The sequence below is a fragment of the Natator depressus genome, chromosome 3 (assembly GCF_965152275.1).
Source record: "Natator depressus isolate rNatDep1 chromosome 3, rNatDep2.hap1, whole genome shotgun sequence".
NCBI lineage: Eukaryota > Metazoa > Chordata > Testudines > Cheloniidae > Natator > Natator depressus.
Window position 1 is genome coordinate 38,261,561 of NC_134236.1, and position 24,919 is coordinate 38,286,479.

The 24,919-nt window shown below is 43.5% G+C and overlaps 2 protein-coding genes across 26 annotated transcripts in view; one reads left to right on the plus strand and one right to left on the minus strand.

Annotated features, from left to right (window-relative positions):
• Nucleotides 1-24,919, plus strand: part of MYT1L (myelin transcription factor 1 like) — a 384,826-nt gene that overhangs the window by 119,776 nt on the left and 240,131 nt on the right. The window lies entirely within an intron of this gene.
• On the minus strand, nucleotides 2,051-3,811 carry LOC141984294 (uncharacterized). Its single transcript, XM_074947227.1, has 2 exons — nucleotides 3,149-3,811; nucleotides 2,051-2,571 (listed from the first exon to the last, which is right to left on the minus strand). The coding sequence occupies exons 1-2, from the start codon at nucleotides 3,729-3,731 to the stop codon at nucleotides 2,051-2,053; spliced, it is 1,104 nt and encodes a 367-aa protein (XP_074803328.1). The 5' UTR covers nucleotides 3,732-3,811.

Here is a 24,919-nt window from a genome sequence, read left to right on the forward strand (position 1 = left end):
GGCAGGCAAGAGATGAGGATGGCTAGCAGTCGTACTGTGCCATCTTCTGCCAAGCAGCCATGAGATGTGGATGGCTTGCAGTCCTTCTGCACCGTCTGCTGCCAGCCAAAGATGTAAAAGATAGATGGAGTGGATCAAAACAAGAAATAGACCAGATTTGTTTTGTACTCATTTGCCTCCTGCCCTGTCTAGGGGACTCATTCCTCTAGGTCACACTGCAGTCACTCACAGAGAAGGTGCTGCGAGGTAGATCTAGCCATGTATCAATCAGAGGCCAGGCTAACCTCCTTGTTCCAATAAGAACAATAACTTAGGTGCACCATTTCTTATTGGAACCCTCCGTGAAGTCCTGCCTGAACTACTCCTTGATGTAAAGCCACCCCCTTTGTGGATTTTAGCCTCCTGAAGCCAACCCTGTAAGCCGTGTCGTCAGTCGCCCCTCCCTCCGTCAGAGCAACGGCAGACAATCATTCCGCGCCTTTTTTCTGTGCGGACGCCATACCAAGGCAAGCATGGAGTCCGCTCAGCTCACTTTGGCAATTTGGAGCACATTAAACACCACACGCATTATCCAGCAGTATATGCAGCACCAGAACCTGGCAAAGCGCTACCGGGCGAGGAGGCGACGTCAGCGCGGTCACGTGAGTGATCAGGACATGGACACAGATTTCTCTGAAAGCATGGGCCCTGCCAATGCATGCATAATGGTGCTAATGGGGCAGGTTCATGCTGTGGAACGCCGATTCTGGGCTCGGGAAACAAGCACAGACTGGTGGGACCGCGTAGTGTTGCAGGTCTGGGACGATTCCCAGTGGCTGCGAAACTTTCGCATGCGTAAGGGCACTTTCATGGAACTTTGTGACTTGCTTTCCCCTGCCCTGAAGCGCATGAATACCAAGATGAGAGCAGCCCTCACAGTTGAGAAACGAGTGGCGATAGCCCTGTGGAAGCTTGCAACACCAGACAGCTACCGGTCAGTTGGGAATCAATTTGGAGTGGGCAAATCTACTGTGGGGGCTGCTGTGATGCAAGTAGCCCACACAATCAAAGATCTGCTGATATCAAGGGTAGTGACCTTGGGAAATGTGCAGGTCATAGTGGATGGCTTTGCTGCAATGGGATTCCCTAACTGTGGTGGGGCCATAGACGGAACCCATATCCCTATCTTGGCACCGGAGCACCAAGCCGGCGAGTACATAAACCGCAAGGGGTACTTTTCAATAGTGCTGCAAGCTCTGGTGGATCACAAGGGACGTTTCACCAACATCAACGTGGGATGGCCGGGAAAGGTACATGACGCTCGCATCTTCAGGAACTCTGGTCTGTTTCAAAAGCTGCAGGAAGGGACTTTATTCCCAGACCAGAAAATAACTGTTGGTGATGTTGAAATGCCTATATGTATCCTTGGGGACCCAGCCTACCCCTTAATGCCATGGCTCATGAAGCCGTATACAGGCAGCCTGGACAGCAGTCAGGAGCTGTTCAACTACAGGCTGAGCAAGTGCAGAATGGTGGTAGAATGTGCATTTGGACGTTTAAAGGTGCGCTGGCGCAGTTTACTGACTCGGTTAGACCTCAGCGAAACCAATATTCCCACTGTTATTACTGCTTGCTGTGTGCTCCACAATATCTGTGAGAGTAAGGGGGAGACGTTTATGGCGGGGTGGGAGGTTGAGGCAAATCGCCTGGCTGCTGGTTATGCACAGCCAGACACCAGGGCGGTTAGAAGAGCACAGGAGGGTGCGGTACGCATCAGAGAGGCTTTGAAAACCAGTTTCATGACTGGCCAGGCTACGGTGTGAAAGTTCTGTTTGTTTCTCCTTGATGAAACCCCCCGCCCCTTGGTTCACTCTACTTCCTTGTAAGCTAACCACCCTCCCCTCCTCCCTTTGATCACCTCTTGCAGAGGCAATAAAGTCATTGTTGCTTCACATTCATGCATTCTTTATTCATTCATCACACAAATAGGGGGATGACTACCAAGGTAGCCCAGGAGGGGTGGTGGAGGAGGGAAGGAAAATGCCACACAGCACTTTAAAAGTTTACAACTTTAAAATTTATTGAATGACAGCCTTCTTTTTTTGGGGCAATCCTCTGTGGTGGAGTGGCTGGTTGGCCGGTGGCCCCCCCACCGCGTTCTTGGGCGTCTGGGTGTGGAGGCTATGGAACTTGGGGAGGAGGGCGGTTGGTTACACAGGGGCTGTAGTGGCAGTCTGTGCTCCAGCTGCCTTTGCTGCAGCTCAACCATACACTGGAGCATACTGGTTTGGTCCTCCAGCAGCCTCAGCATTGAATCCTGCCTCCTCTCATCACGCTGTCGCCACATTCGAGCTTCAGCCCTCTCTTCAGCCCGCCACTTACTCTCTTCAGCCCGCCACCTCTCCTCCTGGTCATTTTGTGCTTTCCTGCAGTCTGACATTATTTGCCTCCACGCATTCGTCTGTGCTCTGTCAGTGTGGGAGGACAGCATGAGCTCGGAGAACATTTCATCTCGAGTGCGTTTTTTTTTCTTTCTAATCTTCACTAGCCTCTGGGAAGGAGAAGATCCTGTGATCATTGAAACACATGCAGCTGGTGGAGAAAAGAAAAGGGACAGCGGTATTTAAAAAGACACATTTTATAAAACACTGGCTACACTCTTTCAGGGTAAACCTTGCTGTTAACATTACATACATAGCACGTGCTTTCGTTACAAGGTCGCATTTTGCCTCCCCCCACCGCGTGGCTACCCCCTCAACCCTCCCCCCTCCCTGTGGCTAACAGCGGGGAACATTTCTGTTCAGCCGCAGGCAAACAGCCCAGCAGGAATGGGCTCCTCTGAGTGTCCCCTGAAGAAAAGCACCCTATTTCAACCAGGTGACCATGGATTATATCTCACTCTCCTGAGGATAACACATGAACGGATGTTGCTTGAACGCCAGCAAACATACACTGCAATGCTTTGTTGTACAATGATTCCCGAGTACGTGTTACTGGCCTGGAGTGGTATAGTGTCCTACCATGAAGGACGCAATAAGTCTGCCCTCCCCAGAAACCTTTTGCAAAGGCTTTGGGAGTATATCCAGGAGAGCCGCGAATGCCAGGGCAGAGTAATCCTTTCACATGCTTGCTTTTAAACCATGTATAGTATTTTAAAAGGTACACTCACCGGAGGTCCCTTCTCCACCTGCTGGGTCCAGGAGGCAGCCTTGGGTGGGTTCAGGGGGTACTGGCTCCAGGTCCAGGGTGAGAAACAGTTCCTGGCTGTCGGGAAATCCGGTTTCTCCGCTTGCTTGCTGTGAGCTATCTACAACCTCCTCCTCATCATCATCTTCTTCGTCCCCAAAACCTGCTTCCGTATTGCCTCCATCTCCATTGAAGGAGTCAAACAACACGGCTGGGGTAGTGGTGGCTGAACCCCCTAAAATGGCATGCAGCTCATCATAGAAGCGGCATGTTTGGGGCTCTGACCCGGAGCGGCCGTTCGCCTCTCTGGTTTTCTGGTAGGCTTGCCTCAGCTCCTTCAGTTTCACGCGGCACTGCTTCGGGTCCCTGTTATGGCCTCTGTCCTTCATGCCCTGGGAGATTTTGACACAGGTTTTGGCATTTCGAAAACTGGAACGGAGTTCTGATAGCACGGATTCCTCTCCCCATACAGCGATCAGATCCCGTACCTCCCGTTCGGTCCATGCTGGAGCTCTTTTGCGATTCTGAGACTCCATCATGGTCACTTCTGCTGATGAGCTCTGCATGGTCACCTGCAGCTTGCCACGCTGGCCATACAGGAAATGAGATTCAAAAGTTCGCGGTTCTTTTCCTGTCTACCTGGCCAGTGCATCTGAGTTGAGAGTGCTGTCCAGAGCGGTCAAAATGGAGCACTCTGGGATAGCTCCCGGAGGCCAATACCGTCGAATTGTGTCCACAGTACCCCAAATTCGACCCGGCAAGGCCGATTTAAGCGCTAATCCGCTTGTCAGGGGTGGAGTAAGGAAATCGATTTTAAGAGCCCTTTAAGTCGAAATAAAGGGCTTCATCGTGTGGACGGGTGCAGGTTTACATCGATTTAATGCTGCTAAATTCGACCTAAAGTCCTAGTGTAGACCAGGGCAAAGACTCTTAAGCAAACTAAGCAGTCATGGGATACGAGGAAAGCAAACTAAGCAGTCATGGGATCTTCCAGGAATCAGTAACTGGTTAAAAGACAGGAAACAAAAGGTAGGAATAAATGGTCAGTTTTCAGAATAGAGAGAGGTAAATACCAGGTTCCCCCAAAGATCTGTACGGGGACCAGTGCTGTTCAATATATTCATAAATGAACTGGAAAAAGGGGTGGCAAAATTTGCATATGTTACAAAATTATTCAAGGTAGAAGTAAATTACTCAAAGCAGCCTGAAGAGTTACAAAGGGATCTCCCAGGGGTGAAAGTAATATAAAAATCTTACCGATGTGGGGGTCCAGAGAGGGCCCCCAAAGGGGCAAGGCCTTGGGCTGAAGAAAGTGTTATTTACTCCTTCACATAATACAAGAACCAGGGGGTCACACAATGAAATTAAAAGGCAGCAGGTTTAAAACAAACAAAAGGAAGTACTTCTTCACACAACGCACAGTCAACCCGAGGGCCTCATTTCCAGGGATGTTGTCAAGGCTAAAACTACAAGAGGGTTCAAAAAAGAACTAGATAAGTTCATGGAGGATAGGTACATCAATGGCTATTAGCCAAGATGGCCAGGAATGCAACCCTGTACTCTGGGTGTCCCTAGTCTCTGATTGCCAGAAGCTGGGAGTTGACGACAGGCGATGGCTCACTCAATGATTGCTTGTTCTGTTCATTCCCTCTGAAGTACCTGGCATTGGTCACTGTTGGATGATAGGATACTAGACTAGATGGACCACTGGTCTGACCCAGTATGGCCATTCTTAGAGAAACATTCTAGGGAATCTCATTGGCCAGGTACTCAGACTGTGTATATCACTGTACCTCTGACTTCAAAGGAGCTACACTGATTTATTTATGTTGAGAATCTGGCCCAGTTCTTTTTGAAAATGAATGTAAACACTTGCAAAAGAAGTCACTCTGACACCTTTGAGTTGGGGGGGGGGGCACGGGGGGCTCTGTTTATCCACATAACAAATACATCCTGGTAAGATGCCTGAACTCTGATTCAAATGGACCACCACAAGGCATTTCCAAATGCCAGACCATATTCTTGGACAGTTGTTTTTGTCATGTTGGACTTCTGTAAATTGGGGTGAAACCACAACTCATTTTACATAGGCCATTAAATGCTTTTCTGATGGTAATGGAGTTACCTGGGTTGGACTTGAGCCAGCGTCCTAGGGTATGTCTTCACTACAGAGTTAGCCCAGGCTCTCACCCAGATATTGCCTCTCCCTCCCCCAATCCACACGCACACCCTGTCACCCTAATTAGGTGGTGCTTTCCCCCAGGCTAGCTGGGATGGCTGGAGGTATGAATTAGAGCCCAGGTTCCAGTTTCATTTGGGCTGGTAACCTGCCCACATTGCAGTGAGGAATCAGGCTAAATCACTTGAGTGCTAATAGTCTTCCTGTGCCTTCCCACTATTCCCCCAACCCATGTGCACAGAAAAAAAGACAGCTTCCCCCACAATTCAATGAGAGAGAATTATAGAGCAACTCAGCTTGCTGCAGAACAGAGAACCATGGGATGTGCCCCTAGAAGTCCTAGTGATACAGACAGGGGGAGTGCAGTAGCATCAAGGACACATCATTCGGGTATGGCTTTGCAGTTTGGCTGCTCACACCTGGGCTAGGCTAAATAAGGTACTTAGACCTGGATGTTGCTCACTCTGCAGCAGAACACTAGACCATGACCTCTTCTTCATCAAGAGGCCCATAAAGGGACAGCATAGCCCCCAACATGGATGGAACTGTCCTGAAAAAGCAAGTAGTACCATCAGTAAGGCAGTAATTAACACCGTCTCTTTATAGGCTGTGGCGACTCTAATAAACCTGAAAACTGCCTTTGACTAGTAAGCACCTGTGGGAAAACGATGAAGAACCACTTCTTGGTCTAACCTGGCAGTGAATTCCTTTTGGGGTGAAGGGACTGGCTAGGGTTGGTTTGGCCTACTGTTGTCAAAGAGCATTCTTAGGCCTGGTCTACAATAGCAACTTACATCGGTAAAGCTAGATCTCTCAGGTGTGTGAATTTTTCTTCTGTTGACTGGCTACCACCTCTTGGGCAGGTGGATTACCTACGCTGATGGGAGACAGGCAGGGAGGAGCTCTGTGACCCACGTACCAGTGATAAGATTCCTGAGATCTGCTTTCCTCCAGGGGAGGGATCATGGAGGAAGTAACATGCCCCATAGTGCCATTCAGTGGTTGATTGTTGCCATCGAGGAACAGCAGCTGCTTGCTGTGGCCTACTTATGGTAGGCTACAATCTTAGGAAAGCAGTAATACAGGACCCAGTTTGATCTGCTTTGTTTACTACAGAGCCAGCAGGAGCTCTGATTAGCTGTCCAGCAATACAGCAGATGTTGCAATAGGGCCAGAAACAAAATCTGCTGTTTCTGGTGTGTCTACCAAAACAGCTCATCATGTGGCATGCTTTTTTGGATCTCCAGAGGACAGCCTGAGTTATAGGATTCTGGATGGGCCATTGAATTTTTGGCCTCTAGTAGAGTTAACACCACATGCACCCCTCCACACAACTAGCTGAGAGCCCACTTAGAAGAAAGAGGGAAGCTCTGACAGTTTGCTTTAGGTGGAGAAAACACAAGCCCCAAAGATAGGAGTGCCTCATCAGAGGGTGCGGCTGTGATGCGGTTTGTGAACTGAGGGTCACGTGGTCTCGATGACGTTTTTTTTTGTCCAGCAGAAAGAAATGCCCAAATTCAGTTCTCAGCACTGGAGTATAGTATTTTGGATAACTATTGTAACCTACCTGTAGACCATGCCATGCCCAAGAACCTGAAGCCAAGCAGTGGGAGGTGGAAACAGACCCGTCTGCAGAAAGAGATGGATGGCTTGACTGTGGGCTTGGATCCTCCAGATGCAGACAATTTCCAGTTTGGAGAATGAGCAGCAAGAGTTTGCATAGGTGGCTGGCAGAAGAGAAGAACCTCTCAACCAGATGAACAGAGAAGCAGAACTGTGCTGAAATGAAGATGCAAGAGGAGGCAAAAATCGCCTCCTTAAAGAGAACTCTGGTGGAGGAAACTCTTGAGCAGAAGGGTGAGCTGCAGCAGTTCAATAAACAACAATAGAGGTTGTGGACCTAGTGAGTCCCAAGGACAACACTGGGGAAAGCATTTATGAGATGGAGAAGTCCAGGTTTGCCCTGGAACAGCAGGTAGAGCAGATGAAACAGAAGATGGATCCTGAGGCCAGCCAGTTGACAGAGCTTGATGAGGAGGGAATGTAGCTGTGTGACCTGCTGCAGGAATAAGAGAGTCAGAGAAAAAGGGGGCCTGCCCAGCAGATGACCAAAGCTGAAAGGATCCTCAGTGAGAAGTTAGCTGCCTGTGGTGATGTGTATCAGCTGAAGACAAAGGTAGAAACAGAGCTGTAAACTCAGGCAGAGGGGATCAAGCAGCAGCAGAAGTTGGCCCAGAAGGAGGCAGGTCATCTTTGAAAGCAGGTCAAGAACAGCCAGTAGGTTGTGGAGATTGTTCAGTGAATGTGACTATCTGTATCCTGCAGCATAAACAGAGGCTGCATACAAAACAGAATCTGCAGTTATGGCAATGTTCATGTAGGTAGCCACGAAACCAATGCTTTAATAAACAGGAAGGCCTGATTGACTTGGCCAATAAGGATTTGCTGCTTCTGAGAGAGCCAAACACCAAGGCCTGTAAGAAAAGAACAATCTAGCTGAGGAAAAGCACCACTTAGATTTCCAGGTGGCTATAATGGATGATGATGAATAGGAAGAACTTTGTATCCAACTTAGAACATACAAGGAACATGGGAAGAAAGGTCACAGTATGCCAGCTTGGAGGTAGGCTGGAGGAATTGTGAACAGAGAGTTGGGATACACAAGATAGATGGAAAATATGAGGCTCTTGCAGGTAACAGAGAACCTGTCCAATGTTTATTAGGGTAGTGCCTAGGGAAAGGGAATAGATGTCCATTCAGGTCTAATTTTAAAGCCCAACCAGAACCTGTAGCCCAAGACAGAGAGCGTCAAATCATTTTCAGACCCAACCTGACTTGAAAGCTACATTTCCTCCATAGCCTGTCTCAGCACTGCCACTGCTGCCTTGTCCTTGAGTTTCAGCCTGATGGGGCTGAGTATGCTTCCCAGGAGCTGGGCTTGCAATACATCTCTGGCCGCCTCCTGCCCATGGGGTCAGCATCGGTGTGGCTGCATGCCCTGCTCCTGCAAGCCACTGCTGCCTCCTGGCACTGTGTGGTGTGGAGTGAGAGGCACTGCGACTCATCAGCACTCACTCCTCAGCACACAGTGCAGCGAGGTGGTGTTGGCTGAAAGGAGGGGGCCACGCAGTTGTGCCGAACCCACGGGCAGGAGCAGGTGAGCAGAGATGACCCAACCCAAACCTGAAAGCGTCACGTTGTTTTCAGACCCTAATACTTGTATTCGGATCCCATTGGGTTTGGGTCAGGTTGCGAGGCTCCACTAGGGACCAAATGAGAATGGGGCCCCAGTGTGCTAGGCACTGTACAAACATGTAATAACACAGTCCCTGCCCCAAAGAATTAACAATCTAATAGCACAGACACAGATGAGGTGAAAGGGGTAGAACACACAAGCAGAGTGAACGATGTGATGGCTGCAAAGATCATGTTAGTTCCATGATTTACTTACCTGTTTGTTTTTTGGGTGGGTTTTGGGCTTGTCTACTCTTAAAGCCCTTCAGTGGAGACATTACTCACACTGATGGAAGGGGTTCTCCAGTTGGCATAGGTAATCCGCTTCCCCAGGAGGCAGTAGCTAGTCTGACAGAAGAATTCTTCCATCAGCCTAGTTCTGTCTACTTGGGGAATTAGACTGGTTTAACAATGCTGCTCAGGAGAGTGGATTTTTCACACCCCTGACTGATGTAGTTAAACCAACCTAATTTTCTAGTGTAGACCACACCTTGGTTAGGTGGGGATAAGCTAAACAAAAAGATAAGGGAATGGAGAGGCAGGGCAGCTCAGGCTGAGACGAAGAGTCTGTGTGGGAGGGGGCACAATGGCGGGGGAGCGCATGCAGCCAGTCAGCACAGGGCCAGAGAAAGTCCAGTCAAATCTGTAGAAAATACTTCAGTGACATCACCAGTGTCCCTGGGTCCCTGCATGAGCTGATTCTGCAGCTGCTCCTGCTGGCTTGAGTGAATGTCTGTCTGGCACCTCCCTACATTTTCTGTCCCCGAGGCCACACGGCTGGGGAAAGAGGAGATGCTATATAGGTCCTAATGCCCCCACATGGGTTCTCCTTGCACAGTTCTGGGTCCAGGGGTTTGGAGGCCCTGGCTGGGCCCCATTTTATCCTCTTCCCCCATCCCTCCACAATGCAGCAATACCTGCTTTAACTACCGCTGTTGCTGATCCTGAGTGGTATCAAGTGGAGTGCCCCAAGGGTCGGTTCTGGGGCCAGTTTTGTTCAATATCTTCATAAATGATCTAGAAGATGGCGTGGATTCCACCCTCAGCAAATTTGCAGATGATATTAAACTGGGAGGAGAGGTAGATATGCTGGAGGGTACCAAACCTCTAATTTGTCTAGGTCCCTCTGAACTGCTGTTTACCCTGAAAGGGATGGAATTTACCTGGTATAGGTTGAGGGCTAAAGCCACACCTGACAATGGAAAGAAGGTAAGCCACTGTGACACAAAAGAAATCTGAGGCAGGGGCCACAGGACGAGGTAAGAGCTGTGTCAGTAGGCTTATAAAAACATATTTGTAGTTACTTCCAGAATTCAAGATGACAGTATATAAATATACTGTCATGTGAAGAAAGCTTACTTTATTCATTATTTTAAATGTGTAACAAATACAAAGAGCAATGGTAGCTTGTCTGTCAGACTTTTGGGTTTTTTTTAGTTAATCTTTCAGGACAAAATATACTGTGGAATTTTACTGAGATTAAATCTAACACGATGCAACCTATATTGGGCCAAACCTGAATTGTTCAAAAGCAAGCACACGTGCACCCAAAGAAAATGTTTGATATTGATTAATCTAGTGTATAGTTTGATTCCTGTTTGTTTTGCCTCAACATCCCTCAAGGTCTCCTTGATTATTTGTCTGTCTCAGCACCATTCTCCAACTGTCTCATGGTAAAAAGGTCTAAGACTGGTTGCTTGGATTCAAACCTTGCAGACTTCCCTCTTGTGACATCACTCTCTATTAGCAAAACTGCAACTTCTCTGACTGGAGCATGTTAGACCAAAGTAATTCTTCCCAGTCCTTCCCCTCCCAAATTTGGAAAGTTTTTTGTGAGCCTGGGCAATACTCTGCTTGGTGAGAAGGTCAATCACGACACCTCCTGTAATGCATTCAGTGAGATAAATGTTTGAACTAAAGGCCAGATTTCAAAGGTATTTAAGCAGCTAAAGATGCAAATAGGTGCTGGGTGGGATTTACAAAAGCAGCCAATCAGTTAAGGTGGCTAACTCCCACTGAAATATCAGTGGGAGTTCAGCGCCTAACTTGCTTAGGCATTTTGTAAACCCCACTCTGCAGCTATTTACATCTTTAAGCACCTAAATGCCTTTGTACATCTGACCTTTAGTCTAATATTTAAAACTGATTATTTTAAGTCAAGGAAATTTTGGGTTCTTTAATAGTCACTTATGAAAATTGGTAATTTTTTAGCTGGACAACCCCTATGATGAGATAAATTTTCCATAGACTTCTTGAAGACTTTTGCAGATAAATTAATCATTCACGCCCCTTCAAAAATTTAATTTTTAAAATTTAGATTCAGCTCTCTTTCCTTGTCTATTCATAAGGCTTGCATAGTGGGAGTACCTAGAAAAGATCTCAATTTTTTTCAATATCCCCCAGTCTATCTTGCTAAACAACAGCAATGTGAAACATATTGGCTAGGCTGTAGGATAAAATTTTTCCTGGCTTCACTAATCCAGGCCCATCCAAACTCATTTTGGGTAGCAAAGCCACATGCAATCCTTGGAATCTTATTAAATATAAATCAGCATGCCAGTAACAAAACTGTAGAAGCACTGGTCATATTCATGAGGAGGACCACATGGAGTGGCTTTTAGGTTTGGAGAAAATGGACTAAAGGACAAATGTGACATTGTGTAAAATTGCTTCATAGGCTCCCCCCAACCCCCATCAGAGGAAAATGCTTGTTCTCTCTCTTCACATTGATGAGGTAATTGATGAAGCTGTCCATTTTTCACTTGCTTTTTGATTCAGTTATTAGTGGCCTGACTTTCAGAGGTGGTGAGCAATTTATTGAAGTTAATGGAAGTAAGTTGTGCCCCATACTTCTGAAAAATCAGACCATAAATTCCTTGCTAATCTTACTTAGTTTGAATTAATTAAACAACAATGACTTGCAATAGGAAGCACAATGTCTTGATATATATGGATGTTCTTTCTGCTTAACCAGTCTATCTGTTCCTAAACCTATGACAGTACAGGAAAATCTGGATACAAACTATATTTAACGTATAAACAAGTTGTCTTTCGAATTGACTTTGGATGGATAAAATAGAGGGTGCTTGAAATTAAATATTCTATCAAATCTTACAGGGATCTTAAACTACTGAATATTAAAACACAAAATATCTACATTTAAAAAAAAAATTAAGGTTGCAAAGTCCAAGCACTCTAAAGTCAGGAAATGCCAGAATTAAGGGTGCCTATGTTGCCTATTTTGTCCTCTTGTGCATGTGCATTATGATACAGTCTTAATGACATGATCACATACTATTTTTGTGACCGAACCACCGGCCTTATTTAGTGCACAGGATGGTTCCGCTCTGGGGATGACTCAAGGTTGTGTAGTGAAGGAGACTTGTCTGTAGGACCTCTGCTTCATTTGTTGCAGAAGCTGAAAGATGTGTAGTGAAGGAGGCAGAGGATTGCAGGAAGAGAAAGGATAGTCTCTTGGGAAAGGCAGTGGACAACTGGGTTCCATCTCTGCCTCTGCCACAGAATTTCTATTCTAGTTGTGGAGAAAAAAATTGAAAACATGAACCCTTAAGGCTCAAAAACTCAGAGTAAATTACATTTTCTTTTTTCTAATCTCATGATTTTTAGGATCTGACTCATGATTTTGAAAACTTGGGTTTGGAAATACTGTCAAAGCCCACCTACCGAAATCAATAGGAGCTTCACTTATATAGTTGAGATCAGAATTTTTCCCTTACATTTAAGGTGCAAGGTACAAGGAGCCTCCTTACCATCACTTGTATGGCCCATGTGAAGGTCTGACAGAGTTGCCATTCCTTTGCCACACCTCCTCTTAGTCGGGGCTAGCCCTGACAGGCTCCTTCTAGTCCATAAGGTACTTGTATATTCTTTTTTGTTTTTGGGGGGAAAGGCGGGGTTGGTTTGTTTGTTTGTTTTTTCTTTTTAAAAGCCTCACACCTAATTTTGGCCATTTGACCTGAGTCTAGAAAGATGATTGCTCTGATTAAGAATGATGGACCTGATGCTGCAACTGTTACTCATGTGAGTAGTTTTTCATTGGCTGTTCCATTAATCAGTGCCAAGGAACCTCTGAAATTCAGCAAGATCTCTCTTTGTATTTCCTGAAGACTTGGAAGACAGAAATATATTTCCACTTCATAGTGTAACTATAGGATGCTTTGGAGTTAAATAACATTTTTGATGGACTATCTGTTTTGTTTGAGTGATGCATACATCTGTAGATGTGTTGCACACAAACTAAACTTAAGTTGGAGACAATAAAATGAAACACCCACCCACATACATTTGGTTTTACCTTCATTCAGAGGGACTATAGTGGTTGTGTTTTATTGGAGACATTTTCCATACAATGCATGCCTTTCGCTGTTCATGTATATGTAGGTATTTAAACTTTTGCAAGGCAATTAATCTTTCTTAGTCTGATGCAGTGAGAATGATTCCCTTGCGTGATCAGGAGTCAGGCATTGATTACTGTGTTGTGAAGGGCAGAAGCTGCTAACTTCAGAAAACTGCCCTTTAAACTAAATAAACATGCTAGAGAATATGTAAGGTGGCATTTTAATAACTAATCTGTGTGCCATTCATTTAAGGTGATCATGAGCTAATGGGAGATCATCAAAAAGAAATCTCCGCTGTACTACAATTGTTCAGACTCTATTTTACAAGTTTACTTTACAACAAAATTTACTTTTAAACATTGAGTCAGTAAAATACTTGCTGATATTCTATCTGCAGTTACCAAACAATGCGGTTACCAAATCTGATCAGAGTCTGAGATTTAACATGTGTTTTGTTTTTAACTTCTTGAAAGAAAAATATTCTTATTTAATTCTCAATTTATATGTTATGGGGCAGATCTATACTTAAAAGCTGCAGTAGCGCAGAGAGGCGGTAGCTGAGTTGACAGGAGAAGCCCTCCCATCGAGCGTTAGGTCGATTTAACTGAGTCACTCGGGTGTGGATTTTTTACACCTCTGAGTGACGTAGTTATACCGACCTAATTTGTCCTGAGCCCCACTCTAGTGTCATGGCACAAAGGGAGCAGAAACCAGCTGGATATCCCCAGCTCGAGGTTCTTCCCAAGGTGTAAAACCAGCTCCAAATGCCATTTTCCCTGCTTATCGCAGTGGTTATAGTGTGGAGGGGATGAGGCTTGTGTGAACTGCACTCCAGTAATCCCCTGATAACTATAGTTCTTTGGTGGCAGAAGGCAACTGGTGTAGATATGAGCAACTCCTATACTGCTCTTAGCTGTGTCAAGATTGGTACAGAACTGGCCCCAGAATCAGGGAGCTACCATCAATCCCTTGCAACACCTCTGATGCACACAGCTAAGAAACTGGGTCCTATTTTTATTTATTTGGTCTTTTTGAAAATGGGCAAAACTAAGTTTTTATATGGCATTGAAATTATAAGATCCCATACAGGTTGAATGGAGAAGCCAATGAAATCCATCTATGAGAACAAAGATACCCAGCTAGTTAATATATCAGGGACAATTAGACTTTCTGCTATAGTAGGAGTGCCAGTCTTTCCTTCTATTTTCTTCTTGAAAACAACTGTATTCTGCCGCTCACTGAGAGATTTCACATTCTGTTATTGCTGTCATAGCACCAGTACCATATTTTCTTTCTCATGACATTCTAAGATGCTGGCAGAATTTGGGATTTTGAGCCACACTCACATCTTTATGTATTGCATGCTTGTAGGAACTATCTGTTTGGTAAACACTGAATAAAAATAGTTAGCTCACCTGAAAATTTGTCCAGGTTCCTTTTATGTTTTTGTTTTTAAAGGGATCCGTTACCTTGTATTTGAAATCTGAATTTATACCTAGATGGTCAGCTTTGTATGGGCAACTGTATTTTGGATGTCCTAACTGTTAGGATCTAGTAACTGAGTGCAATAGTCTATGTCAATAGGAGTATTTTCCCCATTGTGATCCATGCATGTGACTCCCTTTGTTGATATGCTGCACTTTAGAAGAATAGCTCCCCAGTGTAAAAATAAGATGACTTTGTATCATACATTTAAGAACAAAGGCATTAATTGTTATCCACAAGCCATCTTTACATTCAAGCCTGTTCTTTAGAAGCATATTTAAGATTACACGGACTCTCGTCTGTAACATGCTTACACATCATTCATTAATTTACCCTGGTATGGCAGAGTTCGAAGTGTACCCTTTCTTATTTTTTTATGAGGAGCCTCTTGCTTTAAAATTCTGTCACCTAGAAACGAAAGGTATTTAGGCACCTAAAGAAGCAGATAGATGCCTAGTAGGATTTTTCAAAAAAAAAAAAAAAAAAAGAGTGTAAGCAGGTAGGCATCTAATTCCTAACCTGCTTAGGCACTTTTGAAAAATCCCACTAGGTGCCTACCGCACATTCTTAGGTCCCGAAATACCTTTGAAAAATCTGGCCCAAAGAGTCCAGCTTTCACATCAAGATGGTGGTGTAAATTACAAATCAGTGTTAGCATAAGATAGTGTAATTTATTGGCCATAAAGGGAAGAATAGGTTTGGCAAATAAACTAACCTCAAGAGGCTTGCATTATCTTAAATTTTCTTACACCATCCTGAGGTTGCTTTTCCAGCTCTATCTTTGCCCTTGTGCTCCCCTCAGCCTATAAATGTGGAGTCTCACATTCACATGAACTTACTATTATGGTGTAGCTTAACTACCATTTATGATATCTCTGAATTTGGCTCTATAAGTGTTACCGTATGTGGTTGCACAATGAGATTAGTTTAGGATGGACCCTTCACTTTAAAGTCTTTGCTTTGGTGTATATGAATCAGTCCTGTAATGTAGCGTTTGTGCTGTCATATTAAAAGACGCAGTAAATGTTTATCCTCCCTGGAAGCTTAGGCAAATGAGACCTTGAAAGTTTGTATGCTTGCTGCTGTTTACCTGGTGTGCTCACTCTTCATCACAAGCTTGAATATGCTTCTGAGGATCAGGCTGAAGAACAAGCCTAGCAAAGTTAGATTATGCCAGCGATGTTGTGGGAAATTTCAAATGTTTCCAAGTGCAGAAGCCAATGAAGCTGCTGAAACATAAGCAAATACTCAGAACAAATTTCATTGTATCATGATCTCTTTTTAAGCATATGCATGTGTCAATCCCTGGGCCAGACTGTTGGCTGTATGAGAAAAACAGAGGATCAGAGTAAAGAGGACAATGAATTCAGTTTCCAAACCTTGTTTTTATTTTGAAATGATGTTTTTTTTTTAAAAAGCATCTGAGCGTCTGGCATATGAATCAAATTCCCCCAACATCATTTTTTTAAAGTGCTTTACATATTTTTTTCAAAAACTGTCCGAGAAACTGAGAGCAGAGAGATGGGGCAGTGTGGGCTGAGTGATAAAACTACCACAAAGTAAAGCAAGAACCTCAAACAACAGAATTCCTTTTTTTCTTTAAGTTTTGTGAGCCTTTAAAATGGCATTTTTAGTTTTATTTTTAATCCACTGACTATAATTAAAGCTCATCATAAATGTTTGTATTTAAGCCATTTTTCTCCTATAGCTTTAGTAATTTTTTTTAAGTGGTGGCTTTAAAAAAATCTGTAGGGATTTTTAAGGCAATCCTCTGATGTGGGACTCGACTCATTTGGAATAAGTGGTTTATCTCCTCCTCCGCGTCAAATGTGGCAGTGTTGATCCATGAATTATCTGGCACGATACTGCAAAGCTATGAGGCTGCTAGCCCCATATACTCTTTTCTGAGACAGAAGTCACAGCTCCCTATCAGTAAAATACATTCCAGAACTCCAGGCTCGGTAGTGCAATTTGCTGTGGTGTTCTGCAAATGTAAAATTAGGCTGACAAATCTGGGTGAAATTATAGGTACAAAAAGACATTGGCTTTGTTTCCCTTTTTAAAAAAAGAGTTGCCAGCGTATTTAGTGTTTGTGAAAAGTGGTAGACTGAAAGCCCTGGAAGAGGAACAACATGCAGGTAGGAGGGCCAAAGGCAGAAGAGAAGGGTTGTAGCATAAAACTAACCTCACTGTATAGATTTGATTGTACCCTTCTGCCCCTCATCATCTGTATGTCCCCTGCCTTAAACTATAACTTCTTTGAAGTAGGAACCATCTCTGTATGTGCCAATAGTGGAGCCTTCCTAGCACTGTGGGTATAAACAATTAATAAAGCAGTGACAGTGCAAGTTTAGCCACACTGCTCCACCAAGATGCCTCAAACCCACTGTACTCTGGAGGAGCCACTTCTAGGACTGAAAGGATTGTTAAGTTTCCACGCCCACTATTTTCTTCCCCTTTTTCGCTAGAGCTTGAACAAGCATCCTAAATGCAGAGAGAAGGGAGAGATGTGATGTGGAGCCAATCCAGAGGGAACTGGACTATAATCACATTCATTTCACATAGGCCACTGAACAGCTATCAGACAGCAGCAACTTCCAGTCATTACTTTATCTGAGTTGGATTTGAACTGGCAACCCAAAGGTGAAAGACCGTTTCCCAATTGGAAATTGGACCATTACCAATCTCCCACAGTCATGCAGTCCTCTCTCGCTTGTCTCCTTAAATATGTTTCTAGCATGAAAGCAACCAGAACTTTGTCCCTCGCTTGTAACTGTATAGATCTTGTAAAGTACCTACTGGGTACGAGAAAAATTTGCACAGCGAACGAGTTTGTATTTATCTCTCAGAACTCATTTAAAGTGCAACCTAAACTTAATTTTTATAAATGTGGCTCTCAGGTTTTCCAGTTACGACTTTTATTACCTCTTTTCTTCTTTGTGATAACATTTTTCTGGACCAAAATTAAGTTGCCTGTAAGGTCTTCTCTCAATATTTTTTAACCTCTCCTCCCCCCAATAACTAGGACACCAAAAAGTGGCAAGTTCAGAAGCAATAGACAGGATGATGACATTATTTTCACTATGCCTCTTCCATCCATATGGCCTTTTTTGGCGTGGGGGGTTCATTATCTCCCTGATACGGATGGAATGCTGGGAAGTTTTACAAATCCCATATAGTAGCACTGAAAGAAAATGTTAACGCTGCATAGATATAACTTTTAAATACCAGCTTCATGTCCGTTTGCATACTTGAGTCTTAATTATTTTATTCCCATAATACAATCCCTCCAAAGATCAATTGACAAAGGACGGGGGTGGGGGGGGGGGGGGAACAGTGCCATCTGGTCTGACCACACTCCAACTGAGCTACAGTTACTGCCATCAAAACCAAGTGAAATCCTTCTTTCAAAGACTGCATATTATTGCTTAAAACCTAATTAAATATAAATGATGGGGAATCAGTTAATTATTTGTATCTTTGTGAGGGCTAGATAACAGTTTCTGTTGAAAACATTCATAATGAAGAACAGTATCTTATCGGAAAACATTGATCATCAGCCTGCATTTCAACATGGTTCTCATTAATAACACAGAATACAGAGACATTGTTTCAGGTTTACAAATCAGTATCCCTCCTTATTTCTTAGGGGGTTTCCATAAATGTGGAAAAGTGGAATATATTATGTATGTATTTCTTCCACATGTATGAGCACAATTGAGGGCTTAATTCAATTAAAAACATTTTGTAGCTTTGTGGCATGGAAAGTCATGTAAGACTTGGAAGCTGTGAAAATTGGCTCTACACCCAGTTAGCTCATGCAGCAAGGCATCAGCTGAAATGTGGAAGCCAATTAACAATAAAACTCTTACGCAGTGCTAAGCTGCAGACATTTGAGTAGCCAACCAGGAGGTGGAGAGCATATGCAAATGAGATTTCTCAGCACACACCAACTAGTTCTATAGAACCTTGTAAACCCACCTCCTGCTCCTATCCTACCACTTAAAATTCACACGTTGGCATCATGGCATGAGAGTGGATATGGAGAATGGGCTGGGTAGCCACCCTTCAAAGGTATCAGTCTGTCTGTATAGGGAGCAAGTGTAATCCATGCCTGCTTGGTGTGGCACTCTGTCCCCCCTAGTAGACCAGCTAGAGATTGAGGAGCCTGTTACATCTGTGGCTAAAACACATGTCTTTTAGCTCGGGCATTAAGCTCCAGTGGTCCCAGGTTTGATCCTGCCTGATGACAATCAGGGTCTGTCAGTGTTACACTAGATAGATATAAACCTATAATGAAAGGGAGATGGAGATGTACTGATTATTACATGTTAAGATGATGGCTGTTATTGGTATTAGATGGCAGTCTTGTAGCAAAAGTTATAGGAACAGGAACGCTGAACTCTACCTGGCTCTGTCACTGACTCATTTTGTGACCTCAGGTGAGACATTTAGGTTCTTTGTGCTTTAGTTTTGTGATCTAGAGAATGGGCTTAATATTTCCCCAAGGCACTGGGGTTTGGGAGTAAACCTTGTCTCCTGTGCCAAGGCCAAGTAGCCACGCTTGGCAAAGTGGGGGTGGGTGGGTGGAAAAACCTATCTTCCCTAAAGCCACAGATTGATAGCAGAGCCACTCCACAGCCATTATTGCAGCCCCAAAGATCCAGAGAGATCCAGCAGAGCTGCACTCTACAGGGTTGTCTTAGTTCCTGGCTGTTGCCCCCTGCCCCATCTTTGCAGTCACAGTTCCTGTCTGGGGCTCGCTGTGGCTGTGGAGGAGGAGGCAGGACCTGTCCCTCAACATCTGTGAGGTCCTTTGAGCTTCTCAGGTGGAATGTGCTATAACAAAGTGTTACTCTGAATAGTCAGTGATATTTTTACTACTGCTTTGGATGATAACAGAAGAAATAATTTAGGCCTTGATCCTTTGCAATTAGATCTACATCAGCACAAAGGTCCTGCACAGATCAAATTGCAGGACTGGGACCACAAGGAGAACACACCTATGTGAAACAATGACATTTTAAAACAGCATTTTAAGATACCTGAAAATGTGTTTTACTCCACTGATCTGAATTTAATGTAATCCCAGGGGCTGCCATTTCAGTGATAGTTCCAAATGGAGACCCAGCCTAATGACCTGTATCAAAGCAGAAAGATCAGTGCAGCAGCCACACACAGAGAAAGTTGCTGCCACCCGTAGATGCTCGGAACTGCAGCTGATTTCCAGAGCCATTTTTAGGTCAGCTCTGTATTTTATCTAAAGTTTGTATTTTTGTTTTTTATTATACAGCAAACAAACCAGGGGGGAAAATAAAGGACTTAAAGGAGAGCTGTGAAAATCTGCTGCTCCCCAAGTCTCTGGCTGTAGCTTTGATCTCCCTGTCTTCTAAATCTGATCAGGCTGAAAGAATAGCTGATTCATGCTTCTTTATTTCAAGTTTAAATGTTTTAGGTCATTTACAAAAAAAAACAAACAAACCAGTAGCTTAGCTCTGAGTGATGGGAATATATTGTATATGCCACTGCAACTTTTCTGTAAGTATTATAGCAAGGTCAAGGTTCCGCTATCAGGACTTTTTGATCTCTAAAGCCTTTTTTGCTTACCTTTTGGACATTGTCCCTTTAAAGTGCTTCCCTGGTTGAATGATACCATGCATCCCTGGGTAGTAAGGGAGAGAGGCAAATCTCTGGTATTTCTCTCTCTCCATGGATGATGTCAGGAACTGATGCATATAGCAGCCAAAGAAGTCTATTTGGGGAATTCCAGCCTGGCAATCAGTCTGAGTGAAGTTATGGATGTTTTTCAAGATCGCACACAGCTATCTTGCCATCCCTCAGTCACTAAATAGAGGAACATTTTTGGATTTAGAACTTGTCTATACATGAGGGTTAATCTGGAAAAAGGAAAGGTGTGAATTTAAAGTGGATTAACTGTTCTTGATAAACTAATTATTCCAGGATAGGGATATCTACACATGGACTTAATCAGGAATAGCTATTCCGGAATAACCCCCACAGTAGAAAAGCTCTTAGTTTTCAATTAACATGCATTTACATCTTACTGTGTATAAATAACATGCTACAAGCTCTTCAGATATGCTGGATATGTTCAGGTGAAGCATAAATGAGCATGGCTGTAACCACCTGAGGAGTGTACATATTCATAAAACTACAAAACTGGTGAAGTATGTTACTGCTATTATAAAGTGATTTTTGTTCTGTTCATGAGTGGACTGTGTGTTTATATGGGATGCTGATACATCTGGTAACTTTGTCTGCTTTTCAGACCTTTTCCTTCATAATGATAATAATAATGGCATAGAGAGTACACTTATAAAGTTTGCAGATGATACCAAGCTGGGAGGGTTTGCAAGTGCTTTGGAGGATTGGATTAAAATTCAGAATGATCTGGACAAACTGGAGAAATGGTCTGAAGTAAATAGGATGAAATTCAATAAGGGCAAAGGCAAAGTACTCCACTTAGGAAGGAACAATCAGTTGCACACATAGAAAATGGGAAATGACTGCCTAGGAAGGAATACTGAGGAAAGGGATCTAGGGGCCATAGTGGATCACAAGCTAAATGAGAGTGAACAGTGTAACACAGTTGCAAAAAAAAAAAACAAACAAAAAAAAAAAAAACATCATTCTGGGATGTATTAACAGGAGTATTGTAAGCAGGACATGGGGAGTAGTTCTTCTGCTCTACTCTGTGCTGATTAGGCCTCAACCGGAATACTGTGTCCAGTTCTGGGTGCCACATTTCAAGAGAGATGTGACCAAATTGGAGAAAGTTCAGAGAAGAACAAAAATGATTAAAGGTTGAGAAAACATGACCTCTGAAGGAAGATTGAAAAATAATGGGTTTGTTTAGTCTGGAGAAGAGAAGACTGAGGGAGGGCATGATAACAGTTTTCCACTACATAAAAGATTGCTAACAAGGAGGAGGGGGAAAAATTGTTCTCATTAAACTCTGAGGGTAGGAAAAGAAGCAATGGGCTTAAATTGCAGCAAGGGCAGTTTAGGTTGGACATTAGGAAAAACGTACTAATGTCAGTGTGGTTAAGAACCAGAATAAATTGCCTTGAAGTTGTGGAATTTCCATCATTGGAGAATTTTAAGAGCAGGTTGGACAAACACCTATCAGGGATGGTCTAGATACTACTTAGTCCTGCCATGAGTGTGGGGGACTGGACTAGATGACCTCTCGTGGTTCTTTCAGTCCTATGATTTTTTAAAAAACAGGACTTTCACACAGAGGTGATATCAGTATTTTAAAATATTAAAGAGATAGCAACTTGAAATCAAGTTCATTTCAAAATGGAGTTAAAATAGTTTTTACTGCAGCTGAATCCCCTTGTCACTTTTTATGCTTTCGCAATTACATTTTTCTATTTCTTTAAATGATTTTCTCTCCCATAGATGTCAAAAAGAGCCACATAAACAGGGGAAACTGACTACACATGAGAAATTGTATCAGACTTGGTTGCCAATGCGTAAAGTACAGAAACCGAGGGAAGAAAAGAGAAATAATGTTTCTAATCCCTTTCAGTTACAGTAAATTCAGATGTAATGTGTCATAGCAGTAGACAAGTAATCATGAGATCAGTGATTTTTTTTTTTAAATAATCACTGGTGTCCCTTCAGTTTTGGTGGTGATGTCAGTCATGAAATAGTACTATTTGTATAACAGTAGCTGATAGTGTTGTTTAGATCAGTGGTTCTCAAAGCCGGTCCGCCGCTTGTTCAGGGAAAGCCCCTGGCGGGCCGGGCTGGTTTGTTTACCTGCCGTGTCCACAGGTTCGGCCGATCGTGGCTCCCAGTGGCCACGATTGGCCGAACCTGCGGAAGCGGCAGGTAAACAAACCAGCCCGGCCCGCCAGGGGCTTTCCCTGAACAAGCAACGGACCGGCTTTGAAAACCACTGGTTTAGATATTTTGTTTATGCATTCCTATATACTGAAAGGGATTTTCCCATTGAGCTGAGTGATACCTTAATATCGACTTACTTACATCATTTGATTTCACATTTCCCTCCCAAACATTCTGAACTGCAGAGCCTCACCCCTTCTTTAGCTGTTGTTACAAGTGTTAGGGACTACTTAGTAATCTGTTCCTTCTTTCAAATGCTGCCTCTGTATTCTCAGACCACCCTTAGTGATAAATCTTTCCATCAGATCCACAGCATGGATTTAAGATAAGCGGCTTAAATGAAGCATTATCTTGCCTGCAATGTGTAAATGGGCATCCTTGGGATGCTTCATCACGCTGAACTGTGTTTTACACTGGATCTGCACCACTTAGTGTCGAGGCTAGCAGGTCTTCACAAGATGGCATGTAGTGATGGGTGAATAGGTTGATGATCATTCAGGGTTCCAAATTTGGGGACTTTTCAGATCCTAAATAAAACTCAATCCCAATCTGAATATCCTCATGTGTCTCGTTGCTGCTCTGTCAGTAGGGTTTACACCACACAACAGATCCAGCTTTCTTTATCCCTCTTCCAGCTTCCCCGAATACAACTAGACCAGGCAGAGCTAGAGGATTACCAGTCAGCTCAGGATCTGCTTCTTGGTAGTTTAGACTCCGTACACGTTAAATAATTCTTCCCAATTCCCATCGCTGGCCTTTCTGAAACTGTCAGGATGAGAACCAAAGTATAATTTATTGTGGCGAAGAGATGTTGCTGATGTGGACTTCCTATATTCAAAGTTCCTTCTGTGGAAAACAGCAGCCAAGAAAATGTAATAGGTTGTATTGGAAGAGGGATATAATATAGAACAAAAGTGGTGATACCATTTGTTTCTTATATCTAGAGATAGGCCTAGGTGGCTGTATGCTGTGTGTAGTTTTTCAAAGCTTTGTCATCTTAGTTTTAGCTCTGTTAAAACAAACCAAAAACATAGGATTTGTTATACTGGATCGGATCAATGGTCCACCAACCAGCCTCAAACAATAGCATCTAAACTAAGTGCTTAAGTATAGAGGTACCTAAGCCGTCCCAAGATTCTTTAGTAAGATGCATAAAACTTCCATAATGGACAATTTTGAAATAATACACACATGAGTAAAGTTTATACCCAACTCCAGGAAGTTCAAAATTGGCCTATGTCCTAAGGATTAGTACCCCACAAACTTTTATTCTCACATATTTAAGTGCAGAGCACATTTTGGGTTCTTGAAAAATACAATAATTAATAATTCTCATTTTTGTAAATGTAGATGGCATTATTAATGATCACATACAATGAATACTTTAACCCTAAAGATCACAATATCATAATCTCTTGTGGCAGTGAGTTCCAGAGGTAACTGGACAAAAACTGTTGTGAAGAACCAGTTAGAGACTCCAGGCAGTGGGAGCAACTGCCAGAGCAGGGACTGCTGCACTGTGAGGAAGGGGAAAAATGGGGGCCCAGCTGGGCTACCTCCTCATAGTGCTACCACTGTACCCAGAACTATGCAGAGTAAACCTTCCCCTACACACGATGGGGACACTTGAATCAGGGGTGCTTCCTTCCCTACCCCCATTTGGCCTTGGGGAAAAACTGCAGGAAGGAACCAGAAAGACTCCACCCAGTAGGAACAGAAGCAGTTAGGACCATGAAATGGTTTATAGAATATATTTGTGTACCTCTTGAATGGCATGGAAAATATTGATGCATCATGGGAAGAGATCACTTCGCAATGTATGAACAGTGTTTGGTGCCGTGCATGGCCAGATGTTGTCCACAACTTCGTGGGATTTGATGCCATTCCTGCTCTTGAGCAAGAAATTGTCAAGTTGGCGAAGGATGTTGGCTTTGAGGAGATGGAGGAGGATGTACAGGAGTTGTTGGAGTCTCACGCTGAGCAACTGACAAATGAGGATAATGATGACATAGGGCAAGAAGCCAGGAGTCTGATGACAAAGAATCTCTCCCATTTCTTTGGATTGTTGGATGAGGTGATGGAAATCATAAGAGCAGTGATCCTTTTCATGAACAGTCTGCCAAAGTCTCCAAGGCTCTCAATGATGCAGTGGCTTGCTACGGGGAGATCTATCATACAAAGAGTCATGCAAGAGAGCAGGCGTCGATAAAATCCTTTTTTAAGATGTCTGCAACCAAAAAGCCAGCCACAGAAAAGCCAGCCCAAGAAAACCCAGCTGCTACCCCTACCTAAATTTAGCGTGATTGACACTGTTTTATACTATATTACTGTACTGTATTAAAATGTTGTGTGTGTTTGAATGGCGTTAGTAGGGTTCTACATTATTTTATTCAATGTGTTATTGTAAATTGTGTACTGTATATCCTGTCAGTGTAAAAAGGTACATTGTTTAGGTACACTGTTTAGGCGAAAAGAGCATTGTCATAGGCAAGTGTCGTGAAGTTGTGAACGCATCCCCCACCCTTATTCCATAATTTCCTATGGGGAAAAATTCCCTGGTATACATTGTTTCGGTATCCATCGTCCTTTTCAAGAACACAGCCCCAGTGTATACAAGGGGCCC

Excerpts from the sequence above, each read along its gene's own strand:
- LOC141984294 (XM_074947227.1), bottom strand. The coding sequence starts at position 3,731 with ATGCAGAGCTCATCAGCAGAAGTGACCATGATGGAGTCTCAGAATCGC. Across the intron at positions 2,572-3,148 it reads AGGTGGAGAAGGGACCTCCG|CTGCATGTGTTTCAATGATC; the intron begins GTGAGTGTACCT and ends TTTCTCCACCAG.